Below are 17159 nucleotides of genomic sequence, written 5' to 3' on the forward strand. Positions count from 1 at the left end.
TGCAAATTGGCATTTACAAGAAATAGGTTCAGAACTATTTTTTTGAATAACTCTTGACAACAACAACACTTTTTGTCAGCTAAATACCCTATACTCAATATACAATCTTTCCAGACTTAACGGTAATTTTTGAAGGTTTTCTTATTTCCCCAATTCGTGACATATTTTCATGTCACAATACAAAACATACTCCACAAACATTATAATTCATTGAAATTCAATCCTCCCTTCATACACTTAATCTACAATCTTATTTCTTTTAAGTGTAACTCTGATTCACTTCTAAACACTCTAAAACTTTCATAAGGCAGCAACATGTGAAAATTATATCTATTGCATTAAGGTATAAACCCAAAATCAACTGGCATGTTCAATTAGTATATTTGACCTCTATGACTTACAATAATAAGAACCAGAATGGATCCCACTGAGTACAAATCCATCATCATCAATGAAGCACAACAGAAGAATGGAGATTTGCTTAGATCAATGCTCACTGAACACAATAATGTTGATTTCTGCATGAAAAGTACATAATATACCTGTACCAGCAAAGCAATTTTTCAACCTCTTTATTCAAATTCATGATTGCCCTATGAGATGAATTATGCAGCACATACTGAAGAGCATTAATAAGTATCCCTGAAGAAGCAAGAGTATGTAATATAAAAGAACATACTGGTACCACTTGAATATTGACCTTGGCTTACTCACTGCCAGCCCAAACCCTTGCATGTTATGGTATCAACATCTCCCTTTTCTTTATAAAAACATTCACCAGAAGGGATATTTCAACCAAGACTGCACAAATGTATTGAAGTCAATACTATAACTGTCAAGCTTACAGTATATTACAGTAACAGATATGCAGATGCCATTCCGTAGTAGAGGAGATTATTCTCCTATACTTTTTTATATACATAAATACAGATTAAAAAATATAAAGGAACAAGACAAAAATCACAATAAAATGGCAGAGACAAAATACTCAAACTATAGCAGAGAAAAAACTCATATAGTTTGAACAGTTGCATCACAGGCTGTAAGCGAAGACACGACGGTACTCTGTAAAACTAGAGTGTATATGTACAGTACGATATGGTGACTTCCAGCCCCTGAATGTGAAATGAAATAAAAGCTGATGCTAAAACAATGTACAATATGCCACTTCTTTAGAATTACCACTGATTGACTAACAAAGTTTAAATGAAATATATGAATTTATATTCTTTTGATTTTTAACACAGTGATAAAGAAACAATAAAAATACAACATACAGCTTCTCATAACAAGTTTGTGCTACATCTGTATATTGCCAGGTGATGATCTCTGCCAAAATTCTATATAAAAAATTAGGAACTCATGAACCATAAATGTTTGCGATGAGTAATAATTCAGGAGTATAAGGGCCAATTTATCATACACTTCCCCAATGGAAATAAGCTACATACACAGTACTGATCTCATTGTCTAAGCTACCCCTTGTGTCACTGCTGCTGTTACTTAGACACTTTAAAAGTAACAAAGTCTGTTTTAAGCTATTCTCCACAATCACAGGATACCAAGTTCCATGGTGAGGTTTCGCTTCAGCTTAATCCTGGACCTTAACACAACAAAGTAACTCACCCAATGCAAACAACTGATAAACAGGTTCTATGCACATGACAGTGACCATCTCTGCATATACAACAGACTGACCAACTCTGCACAAAACAAAGTACTGTAACTGGCACTATGCATATTTTAATAAACATGTCTAAGCATATAACAGAGTGACCAGCCCTGCAAATGACAATGTGACTAGCTCTGCACATGAGTGATAAACACTAAGCACATGACAGAGACAGGCTCTAAGCATATCACACTGAATAGCTGCCAACCATTCCTAGCCCCAGGATGAAACTCAGGTCTCATGTATTGCGATCACAATACAAAAATAAAAATCATTAAAACCTTAAATATTCAATTGTGATAATCTAACACTGACACTGCTTACTGGTATACAGTTTAGTTGTTGGGCAGGATATTTTTCTGCAATCTTATTAAACATGTTTGACCTTGTAACTTAAAAACATAATAAAAAGAATGGTAAAATAAACAATACAATAGAATATAACACTGACATACTCAAATCTGCTAATGCCATCGAATAAATAAATAAATAATTTTATGAGCATTAATCAGTTAATCATGACCATCATAAGACATACTTCTTCACTCCTTTACTTTTAATGCAATGTAGTAATTTTTCTGTCTTCATCTTTTATTATGTTTAAACTGCTATTCTTCAATCATAAAAAAAATAGCATTCTTCACTTTCAACTGAACTACAAAAAGTTTCAAGGAAATTTCATTAAATATTGTAACCTTCATACTCATCAGTACGTTCTTCAGTATGTCCTGTCAAGTACATTTGCTCCAATCACAGTTACATACAAGTTTTGGATGGCTATAAACAATATTACCTGTACTTAATACATCTGATTATACTTTAGAGGATTTAACTGCACTTTGAAATGGGATTAAAAATGACAAAATACTCATCTTTCATTGTAATTAAGATAGCTGCAACTAACAAAACATAATGACAATCATGATACCTGCAGTCATGGCCCCTCCTATGCACATTACATGGTGCAATTTTCTGCTGACAAAAGAAAGCTCATAGACCCTCATGTTGCTGTTCTTCTGGATGAAACTAAGAAGTTAACCAGCAGGTTTTCATTATTCCAGTTTTTACAAGTTCATTTCCAATCCATACTCTGAACTTACTGCTGAACTGAGGGAGCCTTTATTTATCACAAGATGACTCCACACAGAAGATTAAAGAAATGACAATAGTTTGTCATATTCACTGTACATAACACAATTCTCTTAAAAAGTTGCATAAAATATCTGCAATTACTTATATCTTGAAACTCCACTATTCAAATTACTGAATGAATGAAATTATTGCATATGAATCTGCAGAAATACAAAGCCTGGAAGTCACTTCAAAAATTATGAAAATCCACTTTCAATGATTTGCACTTTTATATACCTGGAATCTCCTCAAGATAAGTCCTTTTTTTTCATAATGGGCAGGAGTAAACAGGTCATTACATGGTCAAGTTCAATTCACATCTTAAATATCGGTTTGTATCTTTCATTAACTTGTTTCTTTTCGGGGGTACCAAAGCCATACTACTGAAAATTGTATGCTGTAAATACCCACATATTTTCCTTTCAATTACATTTTCGTTATTTTCAATAAAATTGACAGAGTTTTGATACATAACTGCCAGATGGGGTCCAATTTTTTAATATCACTGATTAATCATATAAACACTCATGACATCCACTTCCCTCTCAAACTATTCTTGAATGAACCTTGCGATGACTTCTGAAGAAGAAAGATAAAACATAGTAAGTTTCATCTACAATGTCTCTGTCATCTTTCAGGGTCACTTAATCCCCTAGGTACAAGTAAAACCTGAATAATGTTATCTTCCACGTCAGTAGACATATTCAGATGAATTCATAAACTGATTCCCATTCAAAGGACTGACATCCTCCCATTAGCATATTCCTTAAAATGTGATACAGTTTAGGGAATAAAGATGGGTAGGTAAACTTACTTCGAATTAATCATATCGTATAGTAATTGTGAGTAGTATCAACTGGTGCTGCAGTTATGTAATTACTGGTATGCACATAAAAAAATATATTATTAAAAATTGGAATAAATCATCTGTTATCATTACCTCTACTTGAATTTCATTTTAATGCTTAATTACACAGTTTCAAAATCAAGTTCTGGGAGGCCACCTTAAAAGCAACAAGAAGCAGTTAACTACATCACTTATGTTGATAACATTAAGCAGCTTCCACTGAGATTTGACACAGTTTCCCATGAGATTTCAGCTCAGGCTGGGGTTCTCCACCCATCTTCATGTGACTAGCTGCGGTCACTAAACTGGTAACCTTGAATGTCCTCCTCTGAAATAAATGTTAAACATAAATACTTATGAAAATATATAAAACTGGAAAAAACATAGTATTACTGGAAGAAGAGTTATTGCAAAAGTCAATCATTTTTGTCACCAATTACTACTCTTAGGTCTAATATGATGCCAGAAATAAAACAAATTTGAAATATACACAAAGTGTATAGGGATAAGGGAGAAAGAATTCTAACTCTGAATTCCTTGTGTGTCATAGAAGGTGACTAAACGGGGACAGCAACGAAGACCTGGAAACTCTTCCCTTCTTGTATTCAAATTTCTAAAAGATGGAATAGAAGAAGCCAGGTGGGGAGTGCTTCTCCTTCTCAAAGGGTTAAGCTAAGCTGTCTATACATATTGGTGGAAGTAACAAAGATGAGGAGAGATAATTGTTGTGTTTTGAGGAAAGAAATCTGGGAGGACTGGCTATGAGTGAAACAAAGCTCAATGGTAAAGGGAAGAATGTTGTGGAAATGTTTTAGGAGTCAAGTCAGAGGTTGGTATGTGGACAAGAGATAAGGAAGGGGTTGCACTAAAGCTGAAGCAGGAGCTGTGGGACTGTGTGAAAGATTATAAGGATATGAGATCTAGACTGATGAGGGTAAAAATGAAAGTGGACAGTAACAGTTGGGTGGTTATGCCCTTAGCTCCTGGCCATGGGAAAAAAAATCATGTGAAACAAGCATTTAGTGAACAGCTGAGTGAGCGTATCAGCAGTTTTGATGCAAGAGACCAGATATCAGTGATTGGTGATTTAAATATGAAAGTAAGTAATGTGGCAGATGAGGGTAATTGAGGGCATGGGGTATTCAGTAAGGTGAATGGAAATGGTGAACAGCTTGTGGGGTTGTGTGCTGAAAAAGAACTGACGATTGCGAGTTCCTTGTATAAAAAAAAAGAACGTGTCCACATGTGAGTAGCAGATGGCCAGCAAAGCATTACTAGATTACATGATAATTAACAAGAATGTAAAAGAGACTTTTGGACATGAATGTGCTGAGAGGGGAAGCTGGTTTGGTGTCTGATTATCACCTTGTGGAGGCATGGGAGAAGATTTGTACATATTTTTTGGAAAAGAGGAAACATTATGGATGAGAAAAGAGAGGTGAGAGTAAGAGAGCTTGGAAAAGATTTGCATGAAGAAATACCAGGATACAGTGAATGGAGAATGGCAAAAAGTGAGAGTAGAAACGATGCTAAGATAGTGGGTGAGGAATAGGAGATATACGGGGGACAGAGCTGGCAGGTGGGAGAGATGCATACGGCATGTTGGTAGATTAGAAAGGGAAGAGAGTGGTGGGATGAAGAAGCAAAGGTGCTAGTGAAAGAGAAAAGACAGGTATATGGGTGGTACTTTAAGAGAAGTAGTGCATGACTGGGAGACACAAGAGAAAGTAGCACCTGGTCAAGAGGGAGGTGCAGGGGTGAGAAAGAGCACAAATGAGAGTTGGGTAGGCAAGTATTTGCAAACTTCAAAGAAAGAAAAGATGTTTGGAATGGAAGTAAACAGTATGCAAAAAAACAAGAGAACAAACGAGAACATTGGTGAAGGAGAAGAATGAGTAAGTGGTAACAAGTAGTGATGAAGAGAGCAACTTCGGTGTTAATGTGCTGAGAGAGGCCGCTGGCAAGATGTGTGATCACTACTTTGTGGAATCTAGGATGAAGCATTATAAAGGTTTTTCAAAAAAAGAAAAACATTATGGGTAGGAGGTGATAGGAGGTGAATGGAGAGAGTAAGTAGGTAGGCAGGAAGGAAGTAGATTGTTATCAGCAGCCACCCAAGGTGGTACTACCATCCTGACTTAGGAGTGTTAAAGCAGTGCCAGTGCAATCTAACAACCTCCATGTTAGGATTGTAGGTCTTACTTTTTGTCTCATCAACATGAGACTACTGGGCTAGTCCTGCCCTCTTCTCCTTGCAAGTACCATATACCTCGCTATTTTCTTCCCATAAGTTCTCTTGCCACTTCCATCTCCATACTCGTTTTTTAATATAATCATGTTAGGGTCCGACAAATCTATGGCCTCTAGTGAATAAAAGCAAAGTAATTAAGTTTAGGAGTGAAGAGTGATAGGTTAGTTGAAGTGTGAGTATGAATAGAGAGAACTTGAGGAAGTGGTGTTTTGGATTACTAGGAATGGATTTGGTAGTGAACAAAACTAGATAAGCTGAGAAGAGTCACAGAGGGTAAAGGAGCAAAGGTGTTAGGAGCATTGAAGAATAAGTAGAATGTGAGGTCACTATCTGGCATGTTTGAATGTTTAGGAGTGAAGAGAGATCTTCTATTTAAAGTGTGAGTTTGAATGGAGAGAACCTGTAGGAAACTGAGTTCTGGATATCTCAAGGTGAACATGGCAGCAAAAGGAAACATGGAAGCAGAGGTGAGTCATAGGGTGGATGAGGGGGAAAAGGTTCTAGGAGCATTGAGGAATGTGTGGAAAGAAAGGTCACTATCCAGGAGGGCAAATCAGGGTATGGATGAAAAAATTGAGTATCTGAAGGTACTATATAGTCCCATGATGATGTATGAATGTGAGGCATGGAATACAGAGGATGATATACAGAAGAGAGTGAATGTGTTGGAAATGGAATGTTTGAGAACAATACATGGCATGATGGTGGGATGATTGAGCAAGTGATGATTGGGTAAGAGAAAGGTGTGATATTAAGAACTGAGAGGTGCAGGAGTTGTGTTAAAATGGATAGAAAGGGTGAGGAGAGGTTGATAAAGGGGGTGGATGGATAGTGTGAATATGGTTTTGAGTGCTTTGAGCCTGCACATGCAGGTGTGTGAAAGTCTTGCACATTACAAAATGAATTGGAGCAATGTGGTATACAGGGGGGATGTGCTGTCAACAGATTGAGCCAGGGTATATGAAACAGCTATCGATCTGTATTTGTGAATAGGTAGCAGTACATTTGAGGCATAACATGATAGGCATAGAATAAATGTGAACAAATGAGGCCTTTTCTTTGTCTGCTCCTTTGCTACCTTGCTAATGTGGGAAACAGCTAAAAAGCAAGAAAAAAAATATATAATTTTTCTAACCCCTTTCAAAATGTTCTAACCCAATGCATGAAAATAATCTAAACATTCAGAAAAATTTAGGAAAACAGCTAAAGAACATGATATGAAGTGTGACAAAACAAGGAAATATGCTGTAATTGGCCAAAATATACAGAATAACACAGAATACCATTCGAAAAACAATTTCCTTTCTCTACAAATTACCAATCGGCATCTCGTCTCAACAAAACATCCTTACTAAACTCAGACTTGGACATAACTTTTCAATGGGGTCGATGAAATACTTTAATAGCTCTGTAATTTGACCTCTTAACTCAATAAACATATACAGTATAACTGTAATATCAAAACTTGGAAACCTCATGTTACAGGAATAGCCAAGTCTGCTTCTCAGAAACTGGAAGTCCTGTTTAGATGTGTGAATTTCTTTTCTTACACACAGTTGCTCTGTTTATACAATTCTTTTAATGGTCCTTGTATGGAGTCTTGCTCTCATATCTGGGGATGGTTGTAGCTCTGCATCCTTACTTGACAGAGCCAAGTCAAAAGTGGTCCAACTTATCAAATCTCCTAGGCTAACTTTAAAAGTTGACCCACTTGCCCTGTGCAGCAATGCTGGTTCACTTTCCTTCTTGTATAGATATTACTTTAGTTTCTGCTCCCTGGAGCTGGCTGCTTGTGTAACCCCACCATTCACTAGACCACGAGATAGTCAACAGGCTGCTGCATCACATGATTACTGGGTGACCATAGGCAACTCAAGGGGGGCTGTGAGATAACTTGTTTCTTTACCTACACCTTAAAGCTCTGGAAGTCTCTACCCTTTTATGCTTTCACAAAAACTATGACCTGGCTCTTTTTAAAAGACAGATTTTTCACTACCTTCAAAATTTGTAAAAACTTTTCCTTGTCTCTTTCTTTCCCTTTCTTTATATTTCAATTAAGGCCCAGCTTCAATGTGAAATTTTGTCTCATTCTGAATTGAGCCTTCAACAAATGAAAATAACTAATTTGTGTTCAAATGAGATAGTACAACAATGTTTGATATAAAACAAAAGATTTGCTGACAACAAAGAACAATCAAAATAAAACAATCTTTTCCCCTTAGTGCTTTTATCAAATGGGTCTTCCAAACACCCATATCATATCACAAAGCAAAGTATTGAAGTATAAAAACTATCTTTCTTTTGAAATTAAAGAACATACAAATATTAAAGCAACTAGGGAACAAGTGATTACTCTCCATAGCTTACCTAAGGAGAAATAAAGAATTTTTGGAGGAAGAATACTTCCACCACAAGTGCACTGGTAAAATATTTGACCAATACAGCAGAGTTACGATAACATATGATTTGATATAATAATGTTGCTATCATATGGGCACCTAAATCACTCCCCCTTTTTTTTTTTTATAATCTGAGGTGTCATGGTATAATGTGAACCCAGCTCATAGGAAACTGTGGGGTGCTGATGCTGCACATGCCACACTGCCCAATGTGTTAATTCTCAGCTAGCATTCGATATGTGAAAATGCTTCTTTTACCACTCATATATTTCCACATTTCTGCCTATTTGAATTAGTTATCACAATGCTTTAGCATTCAGTAAGTACTCCTACAAGTCAGCCTGTCCAATATACTGTGTGAACTTGAATGTGGGTCTACAACCTCAGCAGTTGCCTGCCATTATGTCAATGATCACAGGAGTATCCACACTATTAAGAAAAAAAAGCAAATCCACCATGAAAATGTTTTCTCAGCCATCCACTTTGAAGATGGCAATGCATCTCAAGATGCCAATATAATTAAAGATGAAGGATGGCCTGAATATCTGGGTGCAATAAAACTAGGTGTAATGGTTTCCTATGACAGATCAACTGATTAAAAATAAAGCCACTGAAATTTGAGAGGTGTTAATGAAGATAGAAGGTAAGCTAGTCAGTGAAATCAAATTCACTGCTACCAGGACTGGCTTCACAATTTTAGCAGACATTTTTTTTTTTTTTTTTTTCTTTGCTTTGTTGCTGTCTCCCGCGTCTGCGAGGTAGCGCAAGGAAACAGACGAAAGAAATGGCCCAACCCACACCCATACACATGTATATACATACGTCCACACACGCAAATATACATACCTACACAGCTTTCCATGGTTTACCCCAGACGCTTCACATGCCTTGATTCAATCCACTGACAGCACGTCAACCCCGGTATACCACATCGCTCCAATTCACTCTATTCCTTGCCCTCCTTTCACCCTCCTGCATGTTCAGGCCCCGATCACACAAAATCTTTTTCACTCCATCTTTCCACCTCCAATTTGGTCTCCCTCTTCTCCTCGTTCCCTCCACCTCCGACACATATATCCTCTTGGTCAATCTTTCCTCACTCATTCTCTCCATGTGCCCAAACCATTTCAAAACACCCTCTTCTGCTCTCTCAACCACGCTCTTTTTATTTCCACACATCTCTCTTACCCTTACATTACTTACTCGATCAAACCACCTCACACCACACATTGTCCTCAAACATCTCATTTCCAGCACATCCATCCTCCTGCGCACAACTCTATCCATAGCCCACGCCTCGCAACCATACAACATTGTTGGAACCACTGTTCCTTCAAACATACCCATTTTTGCTTTCCGAGATAATGTTCTCGACTTCCACACATTCTTCAAGGCTCCCAGAATTTTCGCCCCCTCCCCCACCCTATGATCCACTTCCGCTTCCATGGTTCCATCCGCTGCCAGATCCACTCCCAGATATCTAAAACACTTCACTTCCTCCAGTTTTTCTCCATTCAAACTCACCTCCCAATTGACTTGACCCTCAACCCTACTGTACCTAATAACCTTGCTCTTATTCACATTCACTCTTAACTTTCTTCTTTCACACACTTTACCAAACTCAGTCACCAGCTTCTGCAGTTTCTCACATGAATCAGCCACCAGCGCTGTATCATCAGCGAACAACAACTGACTCACTTCCCAAGCTCTCTCATCCCCAACAGACTTCATACTTGCCCCTCTTTCCAAAACTCTTGCATTCACCTCCCTAACAACCCCATCCATAAACAAATTAAACAACCATGGAGACATCACACACCCCTGCCGCAAACCTACATTCACTGAGAACCAATCACTTTCCTCTCTTCCTACACGTACACATGCCTTACATCCTCGATAAAAACTTTAGCTAACATAGCTAACCTAAAAGAATGTGACAAGCATATACACTTTTGTCAATTACAATTTTCTGAAAACACTGTATAATATTTTCATAGCCTGAATAATGTTCATAATGTCATTTGATACATAACTTACGTTTTGAGTATGTATATTTCTTTTTTTCTCTCTCACAGTACCTGACCCCCCATTATTTACATATAAATGGATGTCACATATAATGCAGTTTGATAATGATGTAACTTCTGTGGCCTCTTACTCATGCTATATCACAACCCTACCATACACTACTGCCAAAAGTTTTTTATTTCTCCCAGAATAGGTTACGGAGTTTGTTCATTAGTTACTTCTTTGCTGCTTTCTTATTTTCATAAGATGTTTGTTTATGTTTCATGAGAAATCTCTATTATTATCATTATTATTACTATCATTATTATGTGAGAAACTGCAGAAGCTGGTGACTGAGTTTGGTAAAGTGTGTGAAAGAAAAAAGTTAAGAGTAAATGTGAATAAGAGCAAGGTTATTAGGTACAGTAGGGTTGAGGGTCAAGTCAACTGGAAGGTAAGTTTGAATGGAGAAAAACTGGAGGAAGTAAAGTGTTTTAGATATCTGGGAGTGGATCTGGCAGCGGATGGAACCATGGAAGCGGATGGAAGTGAATCATAGGGTGGGGGAGGGGGCGAAAATCCTGGGAGCCTTGAAGAATGTGTGGAAGTCGAGAACATTATCTTCGAAAGCAAAAATGGCTATGTTTGAAGGAATAGTGGTTCCAACAATGTTGACATGCTGTCAATGGATTGAATCAGGGCATGTGAAGCGTCTGGGGTAAACCATGGAAAGTTCTGTGGGGCCTGGATGTGGAAAGGGAGCTGTGGTTTCGGGCATTATTACATGACAGCTAGAGACTGAGTGTGAACGAATGGGGCCTTTGTTGTCTTTTCCTGGCGCTACCTTGCACACATGAGGGGGGAGGGGGAAGTTATTCAATGTGTGGCAAGGTGGCGATGGGAATAAATAAAGGCAGTGTGAATTGTGTGCATGTGTATATATGTATGTGTCTGTGTGTATATATATACGTGTACATTGAGATGTATGGGTCTCTATATTTGCGAGGTGTGGGCTATAGCAGAGTTGTGCAGAGGAGGGTGGATGTGTTGGAAATGAGATGTCTGAGGACAATATGCGGGGTGAGGTGGTTTGATTAAGTAATGAAAGGGTAAGAGATATGTGTGGTAATGAAAAGAGTGTGGTTAAGAGAACAGAAGAGGGTGTTTTGAAATGGTTTGGTCACATGGAGAGAATGAGTGAGGAAAAATTGACCAAGAGGATATATGTGTCAGAGGTGGAGGGAACGAGAAGTGGGAGACCAAACTGGAGGTGGAAGAATGGAGTGAAAAAAATTTTGAGCAAACGGGGCCTGAACATGCAGGAGGGTGAAAGGCGTGCAAGGAATAGAGTGAATTGGAACGATGTGGTATAACGGGGTTAACATGCCGACAATGGACTGAACCAGGGCATGTAAAGCGTCTGGGGTAAACCATGGAAAGTTTTGTGGGGCCCGGATGTGGAAATGGAGATGTGGTTTCAGTGCATTATACATGACAGTTAGAGACTGAGTGTGAATGAATGTGGCCTTTGTTGTCTTTTCCTAGCGCTACCTAGCTCATATACAGGGGGGAGGGGGTTGTCATTTCATGTGTGGCGGGGTGGAAATGGGAATGATTGAACCCAGCAAGTATGAATTACGCACATGTATATATATGTATATGTCTGTGTACTTCCCACGCATTCCTCACGGTCATAGAAGGCGACTAAAGGGGCTGGGATCAGGGGGGGCCAGAAACCCTCCCCTCCTTGTATTTTAACTTTCTAAAAGGGGAAACAGAAGGAGTCATGCGGGGATTGCTCATCCTCCTAGAACGCTCAGATTGGGGTGTCTAAATGTGTATGGATATAACCAAGATGAGAAAAAAGGAGAGATGGGTAGTATGTTTGAGGAAAGGAACCTGGATGTTTTGGCTCTGAGTGAAACGAAGCTCAAGGGTAAAGGGGAAGAGTGGTTTGGGAATGTCTGGGGAGTAAAGTCAAGGGTTAGTGAGAGGACAAGAGCAAGGGAAGGAGTAGCAGTACTCCTGAAACTGGAGTGGTGGGAGTATGTGATAGAGTGTAAGAAAGTAAATTCTAGGTTGATATGGGTAAAACTGAAAGTTGATGGAAAGAGATGGGTGATTATTGGTGCATATGCACCTGGGCATGAGAAGAAAGATCATGAGAGGCAAGTGTTTTGGGAGCAGATGAATGAGTGTGTTGGTGGTTTTGATGCACAAGACCGGGTTATAGTGATGGGTGATTTGAATGCAAAGGTGAGTAATGTGGCAGTTGAGGGAATAATTGGTATACATGGGGTGTTCAGTGTTGTAAATGGAAATGGTGAAGAGCTTGTAGATTTATGTGCTGAAAAAGGACTGGTGATTGGGAATACCTGGTTTAAAAAGCGAGATATACATAGGTATACGTATGTAAGTAGGAGAGATGGCCAGAGAGCGTGATTGGATTACGTGTTAATTGATAGGTGCGTGAAAGAGAGACTTTTGGATGATAATGTGCTGAGAGGTACAACTGGAGGGATGTCTGATCATTATCTTCTGGAGGCGAAGGTGAAGATTTGTAGGGGTTTTCAGAAAAGAAGAGTGAATGTTGGGGTGAAGAGGGTGGTGAGAGTAAGTGAGCTTGGGAAGGAGACCTGTGTGAGGAAGTACCAGGAGAGACTGAGTACAGAATGGAAAAAGGTGAGAACAATGGAAGTAAGGGGAGTGGGGGAGGAATGGGATGTATTTAGGGAATCAGTGATGGCTTGCGCAAAAGATGCTTGTGGCATGAGAAGCGTGGGAGGTGGGTTGATCAGAAAGGGTAGTGAGCGGTGGGATGAAGAAGTAAGATTATTAGTGAAAGAGAAGAGAGAGGCATTTGGATGATTTTTGCAGGGAAAAAATGCAAATGAGTGGAGATGTATATAAGAAAGAGGCAGGAGGTCAAGAGAAAGGTGCAAGAGGTGAAAAAGAGGGCAAATGTGAGTTGAGGTGAGAGAGTATCATTAAATTTTAGGGAGAATAAAAAGATGTTTTGGAAGGAGGTAAATAAAGTGCATAAGACAAGGGAGCAAATGGGAACTTCAGTGAAGGGGGCTAATGGGGAGGTGATAACAAGTAGTGGTGATGTGAGAAGGAGATGGAATGAGTATTATGAAGGTTTGTTGAATGTGTTTAATGACAGAGTGGTAGATATAGGGTGTTTTGGTCAAGGTGCTGTGCAAAGTGAGAGGGTTAGGGAAAATGATTTGGTAAACAGAGAAGAGGTAGTAAAAGCTCTGCGGAAGATGAAAGCCGGCAAGGCAGCAGGTTTGGATGGCATTGCAGTGGAATTCATTAAAAATGGGGGTGACTGTATTGTTGACTGGTTGGTAAGGTTATTCAATGTATGTATGATTCATGGTGAGGTGCCTGAAGATTCGAAATGCTTGCATAGTGCCATTGTACAAAGGCAAAGGGGATAAGATTGAGTGCTCAAATTACAGAGGTAAAAGTCTGTTGAGTATTCCTGGTAAATTATATGGGAGGGTATTGATTGAGAGGGTGAAGGCATGTACAGAGCATCAGATTGGGGAAGAGCAGTGTGGTTTCAGAAGTGGTAGAGGATGTGTGGATCAGGTGTTTGCTTTGAAGAATGTATGTGAGAAATACTTAGAAAAGCAAATGGATTTGTATGTAGCATTTATGGATCTGGAGAAGGCATATGATAGAGTTGATAGAGATGCTCTGTGGAAGGTATTAATAATATATGGTGTGGGTGGCAAGTTGTTAGAAGCAGTGAAAAGTTTTAATAGAGGATGTAAGGCATGTGTATGTGTAGGAAGAGAGGAAAGTGATTGGTTCTCACTGAATGTAGGTTTGCGACAGGGGCGTGTGATGTCTCCATGGCTGTTTAATTTGTTTATGGATGGGGTTGTTAGGGAGGTGAATGCAAGAGTTTTGGAAAGAGGGGCAAGTATGAAGTCTGTTGGGGATGAGAGAGCTTGGGAAGTGAGTCAGTTGTTGTTCGCTGATGATACAGCGCTGGTGGCTGATTCATGTGAGAAACTGCAGAAGCTGGTGACTGAGTTTGGTAAAGTGTGCGAAAGAAGAAAGTTGAGAGTAAATGTGAATATGAGCAAGGTTATTAGGTACAGTAGGGTTGAGGGTCAAGTCAATTGAGAGGTAAGTTTGAATGGAGAAAAACTGGAGGAAGTAAAGTGTTTTAGATATCTGGGAGTGGATCTGGCAGCGGATGGAACCATGGAAGCAGAAGTGAATCATAGGGTGGGGAAGGGGGCGAAAATTCTGGGAGCCTTGAAGAATGTTTGCAAGTCGAGAACATTATCTCGGAAAGCAAAAATGGCTATGTTTGAAGGAATAGTGGTTCCAACAATGTTGTATGGTTGCAAGGCACGGGCTATGGATAAAGCTGTGCGGAGGAGGGTGGATGTGCTGGAAATGAGATGTTTCAGGACAATATGAGGTGTGAGGTGGTTTGATCAAGTAAGTAATGTAAGGGTAAGAGAGATGTGTGGAAATAAAAAGAGTGTGGTTGAGAGAGCAGAAGAGGGTGTTTTGAAATGGTTTGGTCACATGGAGAGAATGAGTGAGGAAAGATTGACCAAGAGGATATATGTGTCAGAGGTGGAGGGAACGAGAAGAAGTGGGAGACCATATTGGAGGTGGAAAGATGGAGTGAAAAAGATTTTGAGTGATCAGGGCCTGAACATGCAGGAGGGTGAAAGGCGTGCAAGAAATAGAGTGAATTGGAACGATGTGGTATACCGGGGTCGACATGCTGTCAATGGATCGAACCAGGGCATGTGAAGCATCTGGGGTAAACCATGGAAAGTTCTGTGGGGCCTGGATGTGGAAGGGGAGCTGTGGTTTCGGTGCATTATTACATGACAGCTAGAGACTGAGTGTGAGCGAATGGGGCCTTTGTTGTCTTTTCCTAGCGCTACCTCACACACATGAGGGGGGGAGGGGGTTGTTATTCCATGTGTGGCGAGGTGGCGATGGGAATAAATAAAGGCAGACAGTATGAATTATGTACATGTGTATATATGTATATGTCTGTGTGTGTAAATATATGTATACATTGAGATGTATAGGTATGTACATTTGCGTGTGTGGATGTGTATGTATATATATGTGTATGTAGGTGGGCTGGGCCATTCTTTCTTCTGTTTCCTTGTGCTACCTCGCTAACGCGGGAGACAGCGACAAAGCAAAATAAAATAAATAAATACGTCTGTACGTACATATATGTATACGTTGAAACATACAGGTTTGTATACGTGCGTGTGTGGACGTGTATGTATATGCATGTGTGTGTGGGTGGGTTGGGCAATTATTTCGTCTGTTTCCTTGTGCTACCTCACTAACAAGGGAGACAGCGACAAAGTATAATTACAAAAAATCATATAATAAATAGTGCATTTTTCATATACATTTTCTACACAGTTATCTTAGGTATATTCTGTCCTAATGGTTCTACTCCAATATTCCCAAGAAAAAATAAATAAATAAATATATAAAAATAAATTTTTCTATTGAACCATACTTATCAAAAGACACTAAATGTTATATAAATATACATTAACAATCTAGCTTTTTGGGTAGTACAACAATCAAGAAAATTCAATGAATAATAATCTTTGGCTGCAATTCATATGCTAAAAGTAAATTATTTCCTTCTGATATTTGAGACAAAATAAAAATATAAATTCTAACAATGGTAACTATAATATAAAGAGGAATACACGGTTACTAATGATGAAGTGCAAATATTCACTGGAGGAAAACATATGAAGAATTACAATGAGGCATAATCATATTTATGACTGGGAATGGATTACTTGAAGGATTAGGATTTGACTGGAGAAAGGAGGGGTTATGAGGGCTGGAAGATAAAAATTCCCGACCAGTGGAGTTTCCAGTTTCTTACCTTACTGAAGCTTGCTTTTCAGGTAAGTCTAAGAATTTATAACCATTTTCTTTTTGTTGCAATAATAATAATAATAATAATAATAATAATAATAATAATAATAATAAAAATACTATAACTACTGTTAATAATAATAATAGTAATAATAGTGATAATACTGCATAAATGAAATGTTTGAGGACAATCTGTGGTGTGAGAAGGTTTGATCAAATAAGTAACGCAAGGGTAAGAGAAATGTGTGGTAATAAAAACAGTGTGGCTGAAAGAGCAGAAGAATGGTGAAATAGTTTAGACATATGGAGAGAATGAGCAAGGAAAAGTTGACAATGAGGATATATGTGTCAGAAGTGGAGGGAACATGGAGAATGAGGAGATCAATTGGAGATGGAAGGACAAAATGAAAAAGATTTTGAGTGATCAGGCCTGAACATGCAGAAAGGTGAAAGGCATGCATGGGATAGACTGAATTGATGGGATGTGGTATACTGGGGTCAAGGTGCTGTTAATGGACTAAACCAGAGCAAGTGAAGTGTCCAGTGTAAACCAAGGAAAGGTCTGTGGGCCTGATTGTGGATATGGAGCTGCAGTCAGTGCATTTCACAAGACAGCCAGAAAAATGATGTGAGCAGATGTGGCATTTTCTTCATCTGTTCATGGCGCTACCTCGCTAACATGCGATATGGTGATCAAGTATGAAACAAAATACATAACAAAGAAACAAAAGAGAATAATTTCAATTAATATCTTCGGTACAATGTATAAGAAAAATAAAATCCTATGATACTATTTCAAATAACTTCCTGAAAATTTATGAAAAACAGAAACATTAAGGAATGAAAAGATGAAAAATTAAAAATACTAAAATCTAATACTAACAATAACCACACTATAAAAGCAAGAACATTCCCATAGCAAACAGCACTAGTGATGCATGATGT

General features: G+C 38.7%; 1 protein-coding gene across 10 annotated transcripts in view; it reads right to left on the reverse strand.

The window, feature by feature from the left end:
• Positions 1-362: 362 nt before the first annotated feature.
• The window catches only part of dsh (Segment polarity protein dishevelled), a 184545-nt gene continuing 167748 nt past the window's right edge, over positions 363-17159 (reverse strand). For 6 of the 10 annotated variants that reach the window (XM_071664496.1, XM_071664498.1, XM_071664495.1 and 3 more), the window contains one exon: positions 3840-3978. Coding sequence is in view for 3 of the 10 variants with exons in the window: in XM_071664501.1 (XP_071520602.1) it covers positions 3938-3978 (41 nt within the window). In the remaining 7 variants the exon portion in view is untranslated. Of the gene's footprint in view, positions 3979-17159 lie in introns of all 10 variants that reach the window. The other 4 variants (XM_071664501.1, XM_071664493.1, XM_071664500.1 and 1 more) reach the window with 2 other exon arrangements.

This window comes from Panulirus ornatus, chromosome 9 (genome assembly GCF_036320965.1).
Source record: "Panulirus ornatus isolate Po-2019 chromosome 9, ASM3632096v1, whole genome shotgun sequence".
Classification (NCBI taxonomy): domain Eukaryota; kingdom Metazoa; phylum Arthropoda; class Malacostraca; order Decapoda; family Palinuridae; genus Panulirus; species Panulirus ornatus.